The 25,570-nt window shown below is 31.0% G+C and overlaps 1 protein-coding gene across 1 annotated transcript in view; it reads right to left on the reverse strand.

Moving 5' to 3' along the window:
• The window catches only part of LOC145327973 (ubiquitin carboxyl-terminal hydrolase 2-like), a 100,045-nt gene that overhangs the window by 32,332 nt on the left and 42,143 nt on the right, over positions 1 to 25,570 (reverse strand). Inside the window, exons 13-14 of the mRNA XM_080171493.1 lie at positions 11,289 to 11,411; positions 10,229 to 10,331 (exon numbers count right to left, since the gene is read on the reverse strand). Of these exons, the coding sequence (XP_080027619.1) occupies positions 10,229 to 10,331; positions 11,289 to 11,411 (226 nt within the window). The remainder of the gene's footprint in view (positions 1 to 10,228; positions 10,332 to 11,288; positions 11,412 to 25,570) is intronic.

Genomic DNA, 25,570 nt, shown 5'->3' on the forward strand with positions numbered 1-25,570 from the left:
ATTCATCTGATTTTTTTAATTCTGATAATCAAGTCCTAAAAATGTAAGTATGTCCTTAAACAGTATCATGTATTTAAGCAGTTTTGTTAACACATTTACTTTACATTTTTGTTTATACTTATGCATTAATACTCTGCTTATTCAGTTCTGACACTCTACAAGAGTTAATGATCGTTTGTCCTCCAATTTCAGGGTTTTGCTTTTATGGATTTTGTTATCCTTGTTTATTATAAAATTGCACTCTCTGGATAGAAATTGAATCCGACAATTTTAATAAATCCAACGTGACATTCAAGTTTATATTTTCATTGCATAAATTAAATAGATTGATAGATAGATGGATATATAGATTGGTAGAAAGATAGATAGAAAGATAAATAGATGGATAGAAATTGAATCCGACAATTTTAATGAATTTCGTGTGACATTCAGTTTTATATTTTCTTTGCATAAATTAGATAGATTGATAGATAGATGGATATATATATAGGTAGAAAGATAAATAGATAGATTAAAAGAAATTTTAATAAATCCAACGTGACATTCAATTTGATATTTTCATTGCATAAATTAGATATGTAAAGAATAGATAGATAGATAGATAGATTTATAGAGAGATAGATAGAAATTTGATAAATTGTCATAGATCCAAAGGAATAAGACAATAACCGATAAATTGATGTTATAAAAAATTACCCCTTTTTTAGATTACAATTAGTGATTAAAACGTTTGGACACTCAACTTAATTAACCAACCAATTAAAACCCAATTCACAAAATTGTGAGGCCAACGAGTAAAAATAGCGCTAAAATAAAACTTTTGGACTAGTGTAATAAACAGTCCAATATCCCCTCTATACAGAAGGGGCAATTTTGTTTATCACAGGTTGAGTTGCACACTATTCTTTCGTAATATCCTACGATTATAAATTCTTAAAAGCTGAAAGTACTTAGGGAGGGAGGAGTCAATAGGCTGTTTATTAAATTAGTCCCCAAAGTTTTGAAATAATATATTACTTTTACTTGACTAAACAACTTTGGGGACTTTTATTAAATTTAGGTTGTACAAACGTTTCAACCACTAATTGTAATTTACAGAAGAATGTGCATCAATTATCGCCCATCGTCTTATCCCTTTAGAACCCTGAAAAGTACATGTTGTATAAGATTAATAAATTCTTGTATTAAACCATATAAATCAAGTTGGTTACATAAATCTATAAAAATGCAATCTTAAATTTAGGAATTTGTCTGTTTTCTTATGAACTATATATCTCCACAGGGTTATAAAGGGATAAGATAATGGTATATAAATTAATGTATTTTTCTAATGAAAAATACTTCTGTAGATTACTATTAGTGGTTGAAACGTTTGGACACTCAACTTAATGAACTATCCAATAAGAAAACCTTGTTATAAAACTTTGGGGACAATAAACAATCCAATGTCCCCTCGTTCCTGAAAGTGTTTGTCAATCTGTTTGTCTGTAAATTTGTTTGTTTGTCTGTCTATCTTTTATATTGAAATAGAAGAATGGGTTTCTTTGGAGGGAGGAGACATTGGACTGTAAATTATACTGAGCTGGATCTTTAAATTGTTTAGTGGTGGGCTGAATCAGGGCGATCCAGTTCACCCCGGTTTGGCGCTGCAATGGCACTCAGCGCGCTGATTCGCCTATTCCATTTTGATTTATAGATTAACATCTAATAATGTCTAGGTGCGCCGAACTGGATCGCCCCCATTCAGTGCACCACTAAACGATTTAAAGATCCAGCTCTGGTTTTGTAAATCGTTCTCTCATGCATTAGCTTAAAAACTTTGGGGACTTCTATAAAATGTAGATTAGTTCATAAAAACTACCAGTGTATAAACTTTTCCACCAATAATTTTAATCAAGCATCAATATATTGTCTTATCCCTTAAAATCCCTGTATCTACCAAAGTTTTTATTAATCTATCATACACAAGTATATCCATTTATACAAGGGCTCGGCAGCTGCGCGTCAGCCGCCTGTAAGCCTCAGTAAATCAACATTAGAGTAGAACACAATAGGAGGAAGGGGTTAAATAACTGTATTTACCCATCCAAAGGACCTTGTGCCGACTCTCAATTGGGTGTTTGAAAATCAACCAATAGTGTCGGGAATATTAACACTGCTAAGTACAAGAAAACAATTTGCTAGCAGACGAAAAAGGTCCATGGAAAATTGGGGCAGGTAGTATATACATCTATTCTATAGATATGTCAAATCAACATAATAGAATTTTAAAAACCAGCTGAAAGTCTAAACCTGTCCTAAATATGGCAATCCCTCTTTTAATATTTTTTTCAAAGCCTCCACACGTAGGGATATATCTAAAGGGATAAGACAAAGGCCTATTTATGTACATCCCGGATGATGATACACAAAATTGCCTCTTCTACAGATTACAATTCGTGGTTGAAATGTTTGGACACTCAATCTAATGAACCAACCAATCAAAATTCAATAACTTTCCCCAAAGTTGTTAGGCCAACGAACAAGAAAACTTTACTGTTAAATTTTAGGGACTATTGTAATAAACAGCCCAATGTCCCCTCACTCCCTGCTCCACACGGGTTTAAGGTTGAGGCTTAGTCACGGCTGATGGGCAGCTGCCAAGCCTAGTAATATACCAAGGAGGGGGGGGGGGTGGACATTGAACTGTTTTTTACATTAGTCCCCAAAGTCTTATATTAACGTTTTTTTTAATGGTTGACTAAACAACTTAAGGGTCTTTTAGTCAATTTTAATTGGTTGGTTCATTAAGTTTTTTTTATCTACAGAAGGGGTAATTTTGTGTGTCATCATTGGGGATGTACATCACTATATCTGCCATTGTCTTATCCCTTTAGAGCACTGGATATAAACGGTTATATAAACTGCTAATCTGTGAGACTTTTACAAATGCAACGTCAACTGATTGTCTTTTCTATAGTCTCTAAGTAATAGAGGTATAACAGTACATTATCAAGCAAATAAAAACTTATATCACACTGGTCGCCGGAAGGGAAAAGCAGTTTTTTGAAAGGGGCTATCTGAGATTATTACAGATTCTGATTTATACATATATAGACTAATGAAAAATGCAAAAAACAAAATCAAAAGCGTTCCTTCTTGGGAGAAAATCCGGGAAAAAGATTTTAACTATTTTTAACCTAAAATTCACATTGGCAAGCCTGCAAAAAATATAAAGACATTTTAAACATGTCATTGCTCAGCACCTAGAAGTGGTAGAAAAATGCTACGCATACCATTGGAAAGCACATAACCTCTAGTTTTCATAAAGGTATACACCGTTTTTGTACTATTATTAGTTTTTGAGCTATCCTCTAAAGTATACTCAAGTTTTAAAAATGCAGTTTTTTCATGAATTTTAACTTTGATACTAGTTACACAATCCTTTTTAAATTATATTGCATAGCACTTAGGAGTTATATAATTATTTTATATAGGTACATTTGTATATTTTGGGTAATTTCAATTTTAGCTTAATTAAAAATTGTCTTTGAAATGCTTATAGTTTGTAGTAAGAACCAAAGAGGGAGGGCGGAGTTTATATACTTATAGGAAATGAAATGCAGTATAAAATTTTGCCCTGGATGTTTTTGGGCTTGTTGTTATAGTTATTAACCTGATTTTCTTTGTAAAATTACATGATTAAATACCAGTAAAACTTTGAAAATTGAATTTTGGCACTTTTCTTTTAGAGGCTAATAAGGTAAAACAGCCCATAATACACTAAAATCTAATGTCTGAGCTTATTTTTAGAGATATCAAGCTTATTTTTTTAATGTAAACTTTTTTTTCATAATTTAGCTAGGTAGCCACTAAAGATTTCATTTTGGCAATTTCCTTCTTGGGGCTAGTGAGGTATTTCACCCTCCAAAACACTAAAATTTAATACTTGAGGTTTTTTTAGAGATATTAAGCTGATTTCTAAATGTAAACTTTATCACATAATTGAGCTATGTAGCAACTAAAGATTTCATTTTAAATCTTTCTTTCTCAGGACTAGTGGGGTGAAACAACCCCCAATTGATAAGTTATAAAATACAAGGAAGGGGGGGGGGGGAGTTTATACAATTATAGGAAATGAAATTTAGTATAAAATTTTCTCTGGATGTTTGGGCTAGATGGTATTAACCTGATTATTTTTGTAAAATCTCCTATATGATTAATTATCAATAAACATTAAGTTTGACACTTTCCTTCTAGTGACTAGTGGGGTAAAACTTCCCCCAAAACTAAGTTCTGGGCTTATTTTTAAAAATATTGGGCTGATTTTGTTAATAAAAACATTTTTTCTTCAAATAACGTAACTAAATAATCCCTAATTAGGCACCTCTTTCAAGGACAAAATTTTTTTTTCTATGATGTGAAATAAGTTTTCATTAAAGTTCATCATAAAATCTTTGAAAATAAGCTCAAAACTCATATCTTTTTGTATTTTAAGGGTGTTTTACCCCACTAGACTCTTGAAGGAAAGTGCCAAAATGATATCTGTAATAGCAACTTAGTTCAATTATGTGAAAAATGTTTACATTAAAAAAATAGCTTAATGTCTTTAAAAATAATCTCATATCTTATAACCAATCACATCGTAGAACCAACTTAAAAAACAAACAAGTCCAAAACAGCCAGGGCAAAATCTGATACTGACTTATAATTCTAATATGTTTTAGGAAGCCCCAAGAAGGAAAGTGCCGCATATGGCTACATATCTAAATTATGAGAATAAATTTTAAATTAAAAAAATCATCTTGATATCTTTAAAAATAGGCTCATAACTTTAAATTTTAGTGTTTTGGAGGGTGAAATACCCCACTAGCCCCAAGAATGAAAGTGCCAATATAAAATCTTTAGTAAAAAAATGTACATTAAAAAATTAGCTTGACATTAAATATGTCCAAAAATGTTTACATTAAAAAAACTAACTTAACCCATTAGTGCCGAGCGCTACTTTTATGGGCCAATCAAGCTGAAAATCTCAGGGAAGCTTTATAATGGTAAAAACGGAATTCCAATTTTTTTGTTTTGCTCTAGTGGCGTGCACAGGAAAGTTGCAAAAAAACCCGGCCAAAAAAACCCTGGCCATAAATACCAACCAGGCATTATTTGGGCGGTTTCCGCCAGCATTAAAACCCGGTTTTGTAGTAAAAACCTGGTTATTTCGGCCGTTTCGGGTAAAAAAGCCGTTTGTCGAAGTTTTAAAACCCGACATACACAAAAAAAGGGTGTAAAAAAACGATAAAAAAATCATATAAAAAATAATAATTTGAATAAAACGAATTAACAAATAGATGTACTTGTCAATAAACATTAGATTTCACGAAAAAAATCAGCAACTTTACTATAAAAACAAAAAAGTTAGAAGGGTATTTTGAATTTTCATGATTTTCAAATTTTGTTGATCTATACCGGCAAACGGAAGTAAGCTAAACTGCCTGCTTCAGGGGGAAATGAAAGCCAGGGTAGTAGAGGGGGGATTCATACTGAGAATGATGCAATTATGAAGCCGGAAACCGGTTTTTTTTTCATTTTTCGGAACCGGGTTTTAATACCCGGTTCGTCACTAATGGGTTTTAATGTCTTTAAAAATAGTCTCATATCTTTTAATTTTAGTGTTTTGGGGAAGAAACGTGCCAAAATTCAATTTTCAGAGTTTTACTGGTGAATTTAATTATATAAAAGATTTTTAAAAAAGAATCTGGTCAATAACTATAACAAAAACAACCAGGTCAAAATTTTATACCTACTGCATTTCATTTACTAGTGTATAAACTCCCCCCTCCCTCCTTGGTTCTTACTAAAAACTATACACATTTCATAGCTTAAATTGAAAGTACCTAAATTATACAAATATACCTATATGAAATAATATATATTACTCCTAGGTGCTAAGCAATATAGTTTTAAGAAGGTTTGTGTAACAAGTATCAAACTTAAATTCAAGAGAAAAAACTGAATTTGTAAAACTTGTGTATACTTCAGAGGATAGATCAAAAACTAATAATAGTATAAAAAAGTTATATACCCTTATGAAAACTAGAGGTTATGAGCTTTCCAATGGTATGCGTAGCATTTTTCTACCACTTCTAGGTGCTGAGCAATGACATGTTTAAAATGTTTTTTATATTTTTTGTAGGCTTGCCAATGTGAATTTTAGGTTAAAAATAGCAAAAATCTTTTTCCCGGATTTTCTCCCAAGAAGGAACGCTTTTGATTTCGTTTTTTGCATTTTTCATTAGTCTATATATGTATAAATTAGAATCTGTAATAATCTCAGATAGCCCCTTTCAAAAAACTCCTTTTCCCTTCCGGCGACCAGTGATCATGTTGTCATACTATGGCATTTTTTTACTATAGAACCGACAACTTAAAAGTTGCAAATCTCTTTTTTAAAGTTCTTATGGTACAAATTCGGGATCTTTTAAGGGATAAGACAATGATTGATAAATTGATATACATGCTCAATAGTAATTAACAAAATTTCTCTTTTTGTAGATAAAATTATTGGTTGAAATGTTTGAACACTACTCGTTTTTAACTAATCAATCATACTATAATACAAAGAAGTACGTTTTTTTTATATCTGAAGCCTCAGATCTCAATAAATGCTTCTTGACCGATTTGGTTCTTTATTTTAGGTGAGCTTCACATAGGTCATGGGATGGTTTTAGGCTATTTTAATCTAAATTTCAAAATTAAACTCTAAATCATCAAACTAAACGTTCTTAAAATATTAGGATACAGACCAAAACTATTTATATGCCACGCTTCTTAAAACAAATGACCTATTTCGGTTGCAAAATTGAACCCAACTTTTAGATGGAATAAAATTTTTGCGTAAATCAAAATCATTTATTGTCCAAGTTTTTAAGTATGTGTGCGATTTTTTCTGTGCAAAAAAAATAAGTGTTTATGCATTCAAGCTATAAATAAAGCTCTTTGGTAGGAATCTCAAGCAGGGAGGGTGGGGACATTGGGCTGTTCTTTCACGCTAGCCCCCAAAGTTTTAAAATAACGCCTTCTTATTCGTCGAATAAACCATTTGTTTATCAGGATGAGTGTCCAATCTTTTCAACCACAAATTGTATTATAAAGCAAGGGTGATTTTGTATATCATCATTGTTGATACATCAATTTATCGACCATTGTCTTATCCCTTTAGATTCCTGGATATTAAGGTATAAGACAATGGTTTATAGATGAATCAAATTACCCTTTCTGCCGATTAGAATTATTAGTGGATAAGTTTGAATACAGCTCACACCCCACCCGAATGCGTGTTAGGTTAGAAAAAAAACCCCGCAAAAACGGTTTACACAGGATGTACTGGGACCTTATAGTGAGTTCAGAACATGCTTTCCCTAAATTGAGTTAGTACCTTCCCATAGTAGAAAATTTTAAAATTACTTTTGGTGATCAAATTTTACTTTTATTTTTAGACCACCTTCACCTAACCTGCTCTATTGTCTTATTTTGTCTTTCATGTTAATCATGCAAATTCGTTCACATTACAGTTGAAATTACAGATATTGGAGCTTTCTAAAAAGGTCTCTAACATTTTTCTAGCTCTAATACTTTTTGAGATATCTTATTTCAAAGTATTGTTGTAAAATCATCTTTTACACAGCAAAAAGTTGAAATAAAAAATTATCATTTTAGAGAAAATTACAAGTATCTTCATGTAAATCTCTCTAATTTTGCTTTAAATTGACCAAATTGGACAGTTAAGGTGCCTAAAACTATCTACATTCAATGGACAATCCAAATCCACACTTTTTGAGACTTTATAAGTCAACAGAAGCTTAGAAGGCTAAAATGTAATATCAAAGAAACAAATGTAATTTAATTTTAATTATAAATCACTTTTAAGGCATTTTTATTAATGTAAAATGTGTTTTAAGGTACAAGAAACTCATAATTGATTATGTTTTATTTTTTTTTTTAAATCTCAGTATTAGTTTAGAGTACCTAATAGTGTAAATAGTGTAAAAAAATGTGGCTTAAGAATAAATTGTTTCTTTTATTATATATGAGATCATCCATGAAAGTCTTTAAAATACTACTATTTCTTATTTAAGGTGGCAAAAACTAATTTTGTTTCATAAGGTTATAAAAAATTTAAAAGGTCAATCAACTATTCTTAGAAAAAATTACTAGAATTAGTAGATTAGAATTAGAATTTGTAAACTGCTTGGAAATGCTTAAAATTCTTACAAATTTTTTGTTTATTTTCAATGATTATGTCTATTTTTCTTAAGATATGTTTCTATTGGTTCAAAATATCATATGATTGTGTTTTATTAGCTTTCTCATTACAAAGTGACAACTTTATACACCATAACTTATCTTAAAATCCTTGCTAAAGTCGATTAAATTTCAATTTATTTAAATAAACAGCAAATATTTTTTCCTTTAGCATTTTTAAAATTCACTTCATCATGCTCCTGTTGACTTATAAAGTCTTAACAAGTGTGGATTTGGATTGTCCATTGAATGTAGATAGTTTTAGGCACCTTAACTGTCCAATTTGGTCAATTTGGAGCAATATTAGAGAGATTTACATGAAGATACTTAAAATTTTCTCTAAAATAACTAATTTTTTATTTCAACTTTTTGCTGTGTAAAAGATGTTTTTACAACAATACTTTAAAATAAGATATCTCAAAAAGTATTAGAGCTAGAAAAAAGTTAGAGACCTTTTTAGAAAGCTCCAATATCTGTCATTTCAACTGTAATGTGAGCGAATTTGCATAATAAACATGAAAAGCAAAATAAGACAATAAAGCAGGTTAGGTGAAGGTGGTCTAAAAATAAAAGTAAAATTTGATCACCAAAAGTAATTTTAAAATTTTCTACTATGGGAAGGTACTAACTCAATTTAGGGAAAGCATGTTCTGAACTCACCATAAGGTCCCAGTACATCCTGTGTAAACCGTTTTTGCGGGGGGTTTTTTCTAACCTAACACGCCTTCGGGTGGGGTGTGAGCTAGTTTAAACCAACCAATCAATCAAGAAAAAAATATAATTTATGATCCAATGTTTTTTGGATTGTATAATTTTATTACTTTTCAACCAATAATTTCAATCAAGAAAAGAGGTATAGTTGTTATTCTAATATGGGGAGTGCATTAATTTATCACCCATTGTCTTATCCCCTAGGATCCATGATCTTTCTAATATATTATCAATTCTATTAATATTTAAAACTTATTTATCGCATCGTATTATAGACAGCTTTCCGCGGATATCAAAATGAAAAATAATAAACCCCGAAGGCATAGGTTATCAAAACGGTTATTATTATACCTATAATTTATATTTTAATATTCGTGGGAAATTGTCTGTTTTACGATGTTACATGATTTCTCAGTATTGCTAAGAACCTGTTCTAATCGAGCGGATATTAATCTGTTTCGAAGCCTTACTGGAAAATAAATTTAAATTTGACAAAATAAAAAAAACACTATGAGGTTTTATGAAGAAAAAGGACAAAAATATTATTTTTTGAAATTTTCTCTCCAAGTGAACTAACAGTTACCAAAGGCAAAATTGCACTTACATGCCCTTTGGATAAATATTAGATTTTCATAAATTGTTCTGTCACTTATTCCCTGCTTTTTGCAAGAAAGTTCAATTATATTTAAATATTTTGCAAAATAACTTTTCCCAGGTCTTATCTAAATATGAACCTATTTGTACCCATCTATCTATCTATCTATCTATCTATCTATCTATCTATCTATCTATCTATCTATCTATCTATCTATCTATCTATCTATCTATCTATCTATCTATCTATCTATCTATCTATCTATCTATCTATCTATCTATCTATCTATCTATCTATCTATCTATCTATCTATCTATCTATCTATCTATCTATCTATCTATCTATCTATCTATCTATCTATCTATCTATCTATCTATCTATCTATCTATCTATCTATCTATCTATCTATCTATCTATCTATCTATCTATCTATCTATCTATCTATCTATCTATCTAACTATCTATCTATCTACTGTATACCTTTAACTAATGACCCCTTCATCTGACTATTAGTGGTATTGATATCCGAGGTGTATTGGTCTGTTGTAACCTATCTATCTATCTATCTATCTATCTATCTATCTATCTATCTATCTATCTATCTATCTATCTATCTATCTATCTATCTATCTATCCCCTGTATACCTTTAACTAAGGACCCCTTCATCTGACTATTAGTGGTATTGATATCCGAGGTGTATTGGTCTGTTGTAACGTAGTCTTGTAGCTCCCGGGTGTTGCTTAGACACTGAAAACATACATTTAAATAAATAGTCTAAATTAAAAATCCTTATAATATGGTAACATGAGGTCTGTTTGTCCATCTGTCCAAAGGGTTTTGCACTAATGGCTGAATCGCAATGGTTCTCCTTTACAAGGTAGCTTCTACTGGGCTCTGGGAAAACTATTTTGGGGAGGGTACAACCACCCTTCCAAGAGAAATCGCCCCAAGAAAAAAAATTACCACCCCCCAAAAAATTAAAGGGGTAGCACTAGTTGTAGATAAACTAACGGCTTCACACCTATAGGCCTCTAGGGGGACTGTAGAGAACGTTGTGGGAGGGGGTGGGGGGAGTCGATCCTACAATTTCCATTTTTGTTTTAAAAATTATACTTTGGGGGGGGGGGGGGGGAGATGAAGTTTATATTTGAGGATGGTGGTACCCTGCTCCAAAATAGTTATAAAATTTAGACCCATGAAAAGCTTTAATGTAAAGGAGAACCATATCAGTATATTCTAGAGGATGGGGTGTTAAATATCACTAGCGCACTGTCCCAAAGTTTTTTTTGCCTCTGATTTGAATTGTTTGTAGGGTCCTATCACACAATATTTTCTGACTTTTTGTGAAAACTTCTTTTGGATTCATCAATTCTGGCGGCCACAGGAGACATTCATTCAAAAGCCAGACACCCTAGTAGCAACTCCCCCCCCCCCTCCGGAATAATGTTCTTAGGAAGCTCCAAGGAGTATTAACACCCATCCCCCACCACCTTTCAGCTAATTGACAATTAGTGTATTACACTAGTCCCCAAAGTCTTATAATAACGTTTTCTTTTTCGTTTGTTTACCAACCCTGGCAACTTTTATGGATTGGTTACTTAAGTTGAGTGTTCAAACGTTTGAAACATTAATTTTAACCTACATAGTCAAATCGATAATTGGCTTATCACCCCTACTCAACAAATTGACTAAAATGAAACTTGCCTGTATAACAGAATTCATAAAGCAGGTGTTGCCCAAATTTTTAAGGCCGCCCAGGCCTCCAGAAGTATCGGAGCTGGAGCTGGAGCCACCTCCAATATCAACCTCGTCTTTGCTGTGTCCATTCTACAATAAGAAAGCAATTTTTTTCCCGCGAATTTTCATTAAAGTTGGATGTAACCTTTATGTCGTTTTTTTCAGCATTGCTGAAACTTGTAATAATTCAAAGGATATTTATAGATTGTTACCATAGAGTTCTTAATACATAATGTAGAGAATTGTATAAAATAAAAAGTTAACTCACAAACAAAATATGAATTTACATATTAATTCAGACATTATAAATTATTTGAGCATGTTGGCTCTCTTCAGATGTCAATGTAAAGATAAAAGTTAAAAATTTAAATTAAATTTAAAGGATTATATTTTGTTGTTGTATCATTTCTGGTTTTTTTCTACAGTTAATACTAAAGATTTCCCTGTATATTTATTTGACAAAAACACAAGAAAATTGGCATTTAAAATCGATGAGGCATTTATGTTGATTTGTATATTTCTATTTTTTTTTTACAAAAATACTTTAAATTTAAAATTTGTAAGCACGTAGCGGGACAAAGTTTTTAAAAATTCAGCCATATGACGTCATAAAAATGAGGGAGATGAGAGGAGAAGTGGGAAAGAAAATCCCTAAAAAAGAGATGGATAATCACTCATTTTAATGACGTCACATGGAACTTTGGGTACGCTTATTGCATTATAATAGTTTGAGTCCTAAATAGTAGTGTCCAAACAGTTTAACCAATAATATTAATCTACAGAAGGGATAATCATTGGGGATGCACATCAATTTAAAATCCATTGTCTTATCCCTTTAGGATTCCTGGTTTTTTTTAAATAATCAATTTATAGGCCTTACTGTAAATCCTAAATTAGACTCTGGAAAGGTCAAATTTGATGTATTATGTACAATTCAGAAAATACATAAATTATGTATTTTGTGCGCACAGTTTTCTACTTGAAATATCAATCATTACATAAAAATAACAGGATATGTTTGTTCTGTATGTACCGAAGGATCTCGCTAACCACTGAACCGATATGGTTCTCGAATACATTATTTACATCGTTAACATAGGTTCTATAAGAGATTTAAAACTATTTTTGGTGAGGGTGTCACCACCCTCCCAAAAAAAATCGTCCCTATAAAAGGAATGGCAGCGCCACTGCATGACTTACTGGACTTCTTATTTGGGATAAGACAATGGACGATAAATTAATATACATCCCCAATGATGATGAGCACAATTTTGTCTTCTGTATATTAAAAAATAATGGTTGAAAAGTGTAACCAACCAATCTTAAATCAATAAGAATACCCACTTTTTTTGAGGAAACAAATAAGAAAAATTCCGTTGTGATATATCTATTAGCTTCGCTACTGAAGAATGTTGTCATTCTTGTACATTTTTAAATTACTTTATTTTATTTTACTAATATCAATTACAGTATAACTTTTAAACTCATCAATTTGACGTATCTTTTACTTTTTTTCTATGATTTATTTAGTTTTTGATCTTAGTTTGAAATTGGTTTAGTAATTAGCATCGTATTACAGACAATTTTCTGCGAATATTAAAATAAAAATCATAATAGATAAAACCAGTTTTTTATATCTGGCCTTCGGGGTTAACAAAACTAGTTTTGATATTAATAATTTTTCATTTTGATATACGCGGAAAGCTGTCTATAACTAATCTAGTATGGTTTAGAATACATTTGACCGCGGATAAGAATATAACTACATATTTTTCGAAGACAATAGATTTTGAAAATATTTTTATCTAATAAAATATATCATAGTCTTTTTTGTGGTGCATTTTTCTCGACATTTTTGTGCTGTAAAAAGCATTTTTGAATAACCTGAATTCGATTTGATTTCGGGCTGGTTGTCTTTGGTTGTTGTTGTATGCTTGGTAGTCTGTCCGGAGATATTCTACTGTTATCCACTGAATAATCAACAAAGAAATTTTAACAATTTAATTTTGGAAGATTTTTTTCTTCTAAAATTTAAAGATTTTGTTTGGTAATTTTTATGGTAAACCAGAATGTTTAATTTGGACGTACGGACTTTCTTATAACGATTATAAAGTTGCTGCGCTTTCGTACCTAATTGTTTTAGAAATCATCAAGTAAAGTTTAAAATCGTTAGGGTAATTCTAACATGTCTAAATTAAAGAAAAGAGATGAATGGAGACAAATTGTCTAAAAATCAGCCATGAAACGTAATAAAAATGTGGGATATAAGAGTAGAAGTGGGAAAGAAAAATCCCTAAAAAAGAGATGGATAATCCATCATTTTTATGACGTCACATGGCTGATTTTTGAGACCCTTTGTCCCTCCCTCAAAGAGATATCTGTATCGAACCAACCGACCCTAATTATAGAAAAATTCCCAAAATTATCAAGTCCCCAAAATAAATTGTTATCAATTTTTTCCTGTGGTACAATTATTAGAATTATTGATGTTGTTATTGATGATATCACTCGATTCGGGCGACCAGGATTTCTCGCGGCTGTGACCATTTAGCTGCTCACCGCGGCCGTTTTGGTGGCCGTTTAGCTGCTCCCGGCTGTTACTGTATTCTTGGTTATTGGTTGATGTTGAATTGTTTGTTCTGTTTTAGATTGACACTTATTATGTAGTCAGGGATTACAATTAATGGTTGAAACGTTTGGACACTCTACTTTGAAACTTCAGTGTATTTTTCTTATTCTTTAGATCGCAAAGAGAAGTATTTTAAGGTATAAGAAAATGGCCAATAAATTGAAGTAAATTCCCAATGATAATACATAAAATTACCCCTTTTGTAGATATTTATTAGTGGTTGTAACGTTTGGATTCTCCACTAAATAAACCAACCAATCAAGATACAATTAAGTCCCCAAAGTTGTAGAACCAACGAATAAAACTTTGGGGACTGAGATAATACTAATGATAGAGTGTCATGCCTTGAGTTAGAAGTAATACCACTGGTGCTACCATTGATAAGATTATTCACGGAGGCGCGCAAGCTGCTGGGGTCGCGAGATCGACTCCGCCCCTTGGCACCCCGTGTATCCATACTTGACCTTGGTCAGGGTTTTGTTTTGATACAATACATGGTTTTTCATTATTTACGCCATTAAATAAACAAGGATGACAACATCCGTAAGTAGTGAAGCACAAAAATCATGGATAGACAAACAGACAAAGTAAGTTATAGAGTAGGTGTTCATAAAAAATATTCAATCAATATCAATCATAAAAAAGTTATCTTTGTTTTTATTAAAGCCAGACCAAAAGACAGACGAACCAAGTAAATTAAGTACTAGATTCTCATTGGTACGGGGAATCATCACTCAAAATTTCAGCCGTCTATCTCATATAACTGCAGAGAAAAATCAATTTTTTCTGCAGAAGTTACGGATGAACGAATTATAGATTATCTTCGCTATTACAAAGATCTGTATGTTAAAATATACTATACATTAAAATTGATTAGAATGTTATAAGCTTTTTAGGATTCTAATTTTTTTTATAAAGTAGTAAGGTTTTATTTTTGTTTCTCACTTATAGCCTCTAACAGATTAAGTTCTCTGTATTGGGATGGTTTCATGCTATTTTATATACAAAATGAAGTCTTTGGATGTTGCAATGCCCTCATTTCCCCAAATGCTAGAGGCGAAATAGCCAACAGTATAGAAAATCAGAGAGAGGGGACAATAGGCTGTTTATTACACAAGTTCTTAAAGAGTTATAAAAACGTTTTCTTATTCTTTGGCTTAACAACTTTGGAGACTTCAGTGAATATTTATTGGTTGGTTTATTAAGTTTTTAAACGTTTCAACCACTAATATTAATATACAGAAGGAGTAATTTTGTGTATCATCATTGGGGATGTAACACAATTTATCGGCCATTGTCTTATCCCTTTAGATCTCTGATAAAAAATAGATAACTAACGATTGCAATATAATATCGTGATTTATGCAGTAAAAAGAATTAAACAGAGACAAAAATACTATAAAACAAATTATATATTCTTATAGAAAGAATGAATGTTAAATAAAAGACAGTTGTATGGCCGTTTGACGTTCATTAACTAACTTTACACCTTTTTACAAAATTTCATGATTTGATATATATATCACCAAAATTTGCTTAAAGTTTAGTACTGCTTAGATGCCTCTGCTGAGCCCTGAAAATTACCATTTTCCTTGGTTTAAAGGATTCAGATAAAAAAGGATGACAATATCCATAAGTAGCGAAGTACAAAAAACTATGTTTAGAAATAGAGATTTAAAAGGTATGATTTGCTATGCATCGGGACAAAGTGTCTCAAAATCAGCCATGTGACGTCATAAAAATGAATGATTATCCATCTCTTTTTTAGGAGTTTTTCTTACCCACTTCTCCTCTCATTTCCCTCATTTCTATGACGTCACATGGCTGATTTTTGATACACTTTGTCCCACTACTTTGCTATTTATTATTTTGTAGAATGAGTAAAAGACCGACGAACCATATAAATATTATACTGGATGCTCATTGGAATGGAGATTCTTCACAAAAGTTCAGATGTCAATCTTTTATAGCATAGCGTTACAGACTGATGGACGTACAGACAAAGTTAATTATATAGTAGCTTCGCTACTAAGCAATACATATTCTATTTTTGTGCATCAGTGCATAGAATTCTAAGTACATTTTTCTAAATTATAGCTCTGTACTTTAAATATATAATTCGATGACAATTAAATTAAAAGAATATAGGGAACGTGTAACTCTGCTCAAAAGGCGAGGATCTTTTTTATTGGGCCTTTGAATTCAACTAAAGGCTAAATGTTAACTAAAATGATAATTCTGAAAATCTCTTTTGAATATTTAAAAAAAAAACTTTTTCATATTCAATTTTTTTGGGGGGAGGGGTGGGGAGCTATTTTTTTGGGGGTTAACATATTTCTTTAAAAACAGCCTAAAACCTACTTTGCTGCTTTGAAAATGGAATAATTTTTCAAATAACAATTTATTTAAAATTTTTCCTTATATTTGTTTTGATTAACTATCACAATTTTATATTATATAATTGTATATTTCATAATTTATCATAGTCTTTGAAAAATATAATATATACTCCAAATTTTACAAGTAATTATAGTCAGGGGTCTAAAGGGATAAGATATTCGCTGATAAATTGATGTAAATCCCCAATGATGATACACAAATTAAATCTTCTTTTTTTCACAATTAGTGGTTGAAAAATTTGGACACTCAACTTAGTAAAACAACCGATTAAATTTAATTAAAGTCCCCAAAGTTATTAAGCCAACAAATTAGAAAACGGTATTATAAAATTTAATATTAATAAACAGCCCAATGTCCCCTACCTCAATAAATTATAGCTATATGCTTTAAGTTTTTTTGATAACATATACTTAAACTACATTTTTATATTAACTTATAATATAGTTAATTGGTGATGGTTTAAGGAAAAATCGTCGGAAAATTATATACCAATTATTTTTTATTAATTGTACAGTTAATAAATTTATAGATATAGATGTATATTTGGGGACCTTTTACGTCTCCTAGTAAATTGTTTTCTGATACTTTGCTGTGTTAATATTCCTGAAGCTATTGGTCGATTTTCAAAGACCCAAATGAAAGTCAGCACAATGTCTTTGGGATAGGGACATACTGTTATTTAACCCCTTTCCCCTCTATCATTTTACTCTAATGTACAGTCTACGATCAAAAAGTCATTAAAATCTTTAGTTTATTCCAGTTGTTTCAGAGATAATAATCGACCGACATACATCCAGCTTCTTTGGTATTTAATATGCCACGCCTTTAGGATCAAGGACATTAAAATAGCCTAATTGGGACTTATTTAATTTTTTTAATAATTAACCTTACACCATCCTAGGACCTATGTGAAGCTTTCCTAAAATGGAAGACTCAATCGGTTCAGTGGTTACCATGATCTTAACGGACAAACAAGAAAACCTTACTACTTTATTACATAAATAGGATAAAATTACTTTTTAATAAACTAAAATCAATCAACATTTTTGTATTGCACATTCATCAGGGAACTAAAGGGATAAGACTCAATGGACGATAAACTGATATAACATTCAATGATGAAAAACAAAATAAACCCCTTTTTGTTGAATAACCAAACTAATCAAAATTCAATAAGAGTTCCCAAAGTTATTGAGGCAACCAATTAGATAACTTGGTTTAAAAGTTTGGCCACTAGTGTAATTTTTAGTCCAACGTCCCCTTCCCTTCCTGATATTAATTGTCTTTTAATGATTAGAACATATTGAAATACAAGAAAGCAAGAAAGGGAAAGAAAGAAAGAGAAAGAAAGAAAGAGAAAGAGAAAGAAAGAGAAAGAAAGAAAGAGAGAGAAAGAAAGAGAAAGAAAGAGAAAGAAAGAAAGAAAGAGAAAAAGAAAGAAAGGGAAAGAAAGAAACAGAAAGAAAGAAAGAAAGAGAAAAAGAAAGAAAGGGAAAGAAAGAAAGAAAAAGAAAGAAAGAGAAAGAATGAGATAGAAAGGCAAAGAAAGAAAGAGGGAGAAAAAGAAAGAAAGAAAGAAAGAGAAAGAAAGAAAGATAAAGAAAGAAAGAGAAAGAAAGAAAGAGAAAGAAAGAAAAAGAAAGAAAGAAAGAGGAAGAAAGAAAGAGAAAGAAAGAAAGAGGGAGAAAAAGAAAGAAAGAAAGAAAGAGAAAAAGAAAGAAAGGGAAAGATAGAAAGAAAAAGAAAGAAAGAAAAGGAGAGATAAAGAAAGAGAAAGAAAGAGAAAGAGAAAGAAAGAAAAAAATCAGATAGAGAGGGGAAAATGGACTGTTTATTACACTAGTTCCCAAAGTTTTATGATAATATTTCTTTTTCGTTGGCGTGACAACTTTAGGGACTTTTGATTGGCTGATTCATTAAATTGAGTGTTCAAACGTTTCAACCACTGAGATTAATCTACATAAAGGGTAATTTTGTGTATCAACGTTGGAAATCAATTTATCGACCATCGTCTTATCCCTTTAGATCCTTGGAAAAGAAAAGTAGAGTTAAGAGTAGCTGTGCTATTTCTAATGATTAAAAATATATTGAAAAAGCATTAATCAAGGTCTAATGGCCATTGACATTCAATTATAGCTGTGCATTCATTTCCTCATACTATCCGCACTTTATCCGCATATAATCCGCATATTGTCCGCATTTATCCGCACATAATCCACAATTTATCCGCATACTATCCGCACATTATCCGCATATTATCCGCATATTGTGTGTCTCTTTCTCATTTTTTTCATATTTACATTCTGTTTTATAATCGCAAAAAGAAATGATTCTTATATAAAAGTAATTAAAGTAACAGTATGTCTGTTAGTATGTGTGTGTGTGTGTGTGTGTGTGTGTCTATTTGGATCTTGCCGCTGGACCGATATGGTTCTCCTGTTTGCAGAAGGGTACATCAACCCTCCAAAGAAAAATATTTTGTGTTTTAAAAACTAAAATAAAATGTTAAGGTCGGTTGAAACCAGGGATCTAAAGGGATAAGACAATAGCCGATAGATTCAGGTACAACCCCATTGATGATAAACAAAATTACTCCTTCTGAATATTATAACTATTGGTTGAATTATATTCAAGATCCAAAAAATCACAATTCAATAAAAGTACCCCAATGATTAATACCCAATTATTAGGATTATCTTTCTTAATAATATTAGCTTGTCATGCTGTGCTGCTTTTGAAAATGAAAAAAAGCACCATGTATTGTATCAAAAAATAAAAACCTAATTGCCGGCGTTCTTCCTGCATTGCTGGAACCACCATTATTTCCATCTCCGCTACCATTGCTTATGGACAAATCACTGAGGCGGGGTGATGGCGATTTTCTCGCCGTTCTGCCCATGTTTGGCGAGCTGCCGCCCTTCTTGGCATGGCTGCCATAGGCACCGTTGGACGTTGTTGAATTGTCGAATTTCTCGGGCGATGGTGACTTGGATTTTGATGATGAATTGTTTGATGCCAGCCCCTTGCCACGCACCATGAATAGGTCGGATGAACTGGTTGTGGCCTTGGCGCATTTTTGTTGTTGTTTAGAATATTTTTTTAAAAAGTGAAGCTTTTCTATAATTAGGGTCAGTCCGTCGGTACGTAACGATTAGGTCTTTTCATTAATTTAAACATGTTCCTATCAATCTCAAACTTTGCATGATGCTTCCTATAACAGTAAGTTATGATAAAAAAGCGTAGCAACTCTATAATCGGTACCAGAATGCTCGTACATTTATTTAAACCTTTTGATTTTTAACCTTATTGGCAACAATTTTTTATGTAATATAATTATCCTTTTCATCTGATTTTTTGAAAAATGATTTCTATTAGAACATGGTACAATGTTTTAGCGAAGCATCACTATAATAAAGTCCTAAAAATGGAAGTATGTCCTTAAACAGTATCCTCTATTTATGCTTTTATGGATGTTGTCATCATTGTTTTCTAGAGATAAGACAAAAGATAATTTATTGGTGTACATTTCAAATGGTTACACTTTATGTAAATCAAACCAATGATAGAACATACTGAAAAAGTGTGTACTATTATACATAACCAAAATTGTTTGTTGAAAAAATAATAGTATGTAAATACTGTTAGGTGTAATTCATATTAGAAAACATATCATATTGTTATTACTGCTAAATTTAGTTAATTATATTATGCTTCTAATATCCTTAATAAAAGCAAAAGGATGTTCGTCTGTTTGTTTCTGTGTACTGAATGATCTTTCTGACCACTCTGGATCAATTCTCCTTTTCGATGTAGTTTCTCTTAGTTACTGGGAAAGTTCATAATAAAATGAACCAACCAAAAAATTATTCTTATTTCTAAAGCTTAAATTGAAAGTTCAATTCCCCACCCTCTCCCACCTCAAGTGCTCCTAGAGGCCGTAATGGTCGTAGCCACTAGTATCTTTAAAAAGAAAGGAATAAGTACTATTTATGATAAGGGTAAAACAGACGTACAAAAACAATGTAGAAGACAAATAACAAGTAAAAAAATGTTCTAAACAACTGAACCTTGATTCCATGAATGCCATATACTGGAGTATTCCGGGGGACAGTCACCGTTGGGGCCTGGTAGATCCGCCCCACAGGCATTACTATGCGTTTTAAAATCTTTTATCTGAAAACTATATTCTTTGTTTAGAATGGGATATTAGATTAGATTAGATTATTTTAGATTATTCTAGATTATTTTAGTTTATTTTAGATTATTTTAGATTATTTTAGATTATTTTAGATTATTTTAGATTATTTTAGATTATTTTAGATTATTTTAGATTATTTTAGATTATTTTAGATTATTTTAGATTATTTTAGATTATTTTAGATTGTTTTAGATTATTCTAGATTATTTTTTATCATTTTTTATTAAATTAGATTAGAATTCCATAAACTAGAGTACTCCAGGGGACAGTTACCGTTGGGGCCTGGTAGATCCGCCCCACAGGCATTACTATGACTTTTTAAAATTTTTTATCTGAAAACTATATTTAATCTTTTTTGGTATGATAATTCTTTTGGTATGTTATCCTCTGTAATAATGTTTCTCGTATTCATTCGAATCCGGTGGATAGGAACCGGTTCTCATCCATACGAAAAAACCATATCTAGCATCGTATTATATCCAGCTTTCTACGAATATAAAAATGTACAATCATAAGATTAAAACTAGTTTTAATATTATAATTGTACATTCTATATCTGTGGAAAGCCGTTTATAATACGATGCGAGAAATAACTATTATATCTAATTAGAATTTTTAAGTAGATAGGTTAGAATTAGAATAAACAGATGATTTTTTTGTGAATATTCCCTATAACAATGAGTATCAAATATGTAATTTATGTCTGTTATGATACAATTCATATAAATATTGAAATATGTGAGAAAGGTAATTTTTTTTACTCCAATAAATATATTTTATTTAAATTTTCTTGTCAGTATTTCCATTTTCACTTTCAATTTAAAAAATAAAAATAAATTTTCTTTATGGAGGGGAAAGTAATTTTTATGGGACCCTTTCTCTTGGGAGGGTTGTTGGTGTCCTCCCCCAAAATAGTTATAACTTTCCCCTAGACCTTTGAGAACCTAAATAAACAAACAGACGAACAGACATACATCTTGTTACTTTTATATAAGGATATTGTATAGTATGACCTTGTTTTAAAGGTTATGGTATTAAATCTTGAATTTACTAGTTTTTTAACAAAATAACTTACCAAAGAAAACCAAATTTTCATGGATCTTAAGGGATAAGACAATGGATGATAAACTGATGTACATCCCAATGTTGATGCACAATATTACTCCTTCTGTAGATTACAATTTGTAGTTGAAACATTTGGACACTCAACTTATTGAACCAACCAATCAAATTTATTAAAAGTCCCCAAAGTTGTGAAGCCAAGGAATAAGAAAATATTATTTAAAAACTTTGGTGACTAGTGTAATAAACATCCCAATGTCCCCTGCCTCCCCCTGTTTGTTTTAACATGCAAAGCTGCTCAATAAATCTTTGTTGTTTCTTATTTATGCTAGCTACCAATAATTTTCTTAAGAACTAATTTGAATAAATAAGCATTAACAATAATACTAAAATAAATAAAGTAACATGATGTCCATTTGTATTTTTGTACATTTCTATGCCTGTATATTTTCAAATTCTTACTACATGATTTTCTGATTTTATAATGCTTGTTTTATTTAACAAATATTTTATATGAAATTCCCTTCTTTGTTTTATTTTTGTACTAACTGACCCAAATTTTTCCAAGGAAAAAACAACAAGTTACATTTGTAGTAGCGAAGCTACTTTTTGAATAATGCTGTCTGTCTGCCTTTCCATTCATCTGACTGTCAGTCTGTAACGATATAGTGGAAATGTGATTTTCTTGGTTAGTATTCAAAATAAGCAGTTGAGATTTTTTTAGTGAAGATATCCCATAATATAGAGCGTTTAATGTAAAATCTACATACCATATGTCAGTCAGTCAATCTTTTAATATATGTACATATATTTACTAGCAGCTATGCCCTCCCTTGAGACCTCTAGGGGCACTTGGGAAGGGGGGGGGGTGATTTTGAGACCCCATTTTTTTGTATTTAAGTTTTAAAACAAAAAAGTAAAAAAAAACTAAAACGGTTCAGTGGTTACTGAGATCATAAGCTTCAGGCAGACATCGTTCTACTTTGTATTACAGATATAAACATATCAATCCATGGTTTTTAGTGCTTTGCTTCTTATGAATATTGTCATCCTTGTTTACTAAAGTTATAATTTTTCAAATATTGTAAAAATAAATATTTTTTTTATTTAATCAAAATTTATTTTATGATAGAATAAATAAATTTTGTATAAAATTGTGCAAAAATAATTAGGTTAATGAATGCCAGAAATAACTCAATAAAATGCCAAATCAACCTCCAACTAAATATTTTAGTCAGGGATCTAGAGGGATAAGACAATGGCTGATTATTTATTTATATCCCTATTGATGATGCAAAAAATTATCCCTTCTGTAGATTACAACTAGTGGTTGAAACGTTTGGACACTAAATTGAATGAACCAACCAATCAAAATTAAGAAAGTCTACAAAGTTATTAAGCAAACGAATAAGAAAACGATATTATAAAACCCCAATGTCCCCTCCCTCCCTATATTTTGCAGAATCTCCTAAAACTTTTATATAAATAACACTGCAAAGTTTGAAAACAATAGAACAATATTACCATGCCTATATCCCTATATAAACAGTTAAATTAATCCTTATAGACTGTAGAGTAGAAAACATTTGCTTATAGTAATAAACTAAAATAGTTATTTATCACAACGTATTATAGACAGGTTTCCATGGATATTAAAATGAAAAAAAAAGTTTGAAACTACATGATTTTTATCTTATTATTCATAAAAAAATTCTGTAATATGTTGCTGTACATGATTTTTCAGTTCTAATCCAACGGATATTAATAGATTTTGAAGCCATGATGGAAAAAGTAAAATATGTAATCCAAAAGCAAAATATACAAAAAATCCAGCAATTCCCGTGCATTTAAATAAAGTAAAGAAAGGTAAATTGAATATGAACATAAACAAATATGAAAATATTATGCAATTCTACAGTTGCATAATTAGGAATTGGGATTTTAATCTTAAAATATTTGTATAAATATCCCAAGAAAAATTAAATTTCTTTGAATACCCTAATAGTAATACATAGTATCTTGATTTGTATGTGAGGCTTAGTGCAACCAAAATAGCCTAAAACCTTTCATGGACCAATTTAAAATTCATTGCAAATAGATCATTGATAACCCTCACCATTTATTAGATCTTTATAATAACATATATTATTTTGGACATCCTGTTACTTTAGTATCACAATGAGAATTCATATCAAATAGTTTCCATTAGGGGAAGGGTGTACCCTCCCCCCAAATAGTTATAAACCTGCCTAGGACCTATTGACGCTATATTGTAAAAGAGAACCATATTGGTTAAATGGTTAGCAAGATTCTTCGGTACAGACAGACAGACAAAGATCATGTTACTTGATTGTTGAATATATGTCCATTTATAGTGGAATATCTTAGTCTTTGGATGGTTTTATGCTATTTTGAAAAAAACAAAATAAAAAAAACTGTATGTTTGTCTATGTTAATGGGAATAGCTTAGCATACAGGGAGGGAGGGGAAAATAGTCTGTTTATTACACTAGTCCCCAAAGTTTTATAATAATTTTTTCTCATTCGTTGGCTCAACAACTTTGGGGACTTGAGTTGAGTGTTCAAACGTTTAAGCCACGTTTATTAATTTACAGAACGGGTAACCTTGTGTATTATCATTGGGGATGTACATCAATTTATCTGTCATTGTCTTATCCCTTTGGTCCCTGTTTAGCAAGCCATGCAAGCTCTACCTTTGGCTTAATTGCATAACTTTCATAATAATATATGAGACACACAATATTCAAAATATTCTATATTCTCGAGAAACTATAGTGAAACTACTCATTAAATTAATTTCATTTTTATATTAAATATAGGGTAGCTACGCTTCCTAAATAACTGTTATAGGAATTATCAAATAAATGGAAAAGGCAATAAGGACCAACCTTTGGCTTTTAAAATGGTTTAAACAAATTTGGACTATAAAGATCAATCAAAATTCAATAGAAGTCCCCAATGTCGCCGATGTTTATGAAAAAATTGGGAACCAGTAAATTTATTTAAAATGTATTTAACTACACTGGTACCTAAAGTTTAAAAACCATCTTATTAGTTTGCCGAACTTTTGGTACTTTTGTTATCTAAATTGGTTGGTTCCAAAAGAGGTATTTTTTGTTTTAAATTATTAGGGATGCAAATCAATTTATCGTCCATTGTCTTATCACCCATGATCCCTAGTCGACATAGATTAATTAAGACGATAGGTGAACATTTTTCTTCTTTAGGAGAAGTATCCCTACCACTTAGTTGTGCAACCATCCAATATTTCCCCCCAGGTGGAATTTCCCCCCAGAAAATGGATTTAATATTAGTATGGATATAGAATAATGAATATTACAGGAGATTTTCATGTTTTATAATAAAGCGAACTTTGTAGCGGGCTAAAATAACGATCTCCCCAATCCCCCAAATTTACCCCTCTTCTCCTACGGGCCTGATCAATAAAAGCGAGGGAAAATTGCAACCTAATTTGAAGTCAATTTTTCTCCTGTCATAATATTCACATATATTCTACATCCATTTCCTAGAACCTCTCAACAACAATTCAACAGAATCCTCCAGTTTAATATCCCCCCCATCCCCTTTCCAACAATATGGAACATAATTCTTAAGGGATAAGACAATGGACGATAAATTCATGTACCTACAACTTCTTTGAAATAAAATTATCAGCGAAATAGTTTACTACTAGTTTTGTACTTCCCAATTTATTAAAATTCCCAAAAGTTTTTAATTAAAAAATATTTATAAAACATAGAGTCATTATATAATTTACAGTCCTAACTTGGAAGGGGTAGTAAAGGATAGATTTAACTTCCCCACAATTCTAATGTGTAAAATTCTTTTTTTCTGTTGCTAAACTACTAAATATAAAAAAAAAACTACAACTAAACCCTAAAACTTCGTTTCCTTCACATTACCCGAAAATTTTATTAAA

Source organism: Acartia tonsa, chromosome 9, assembly GCF_053477335.1.
Source record: "Acartia tonsa isolate MP-2025a chromosome 9, ASM5347733v1, whole genome shotgun sequence".
Lineage (NCBI taxonomy): Eukaryota > Metazoa > Arthropoda > Copepoda > Calanoida > Acartiidae > Acartia > Acartia tonsa.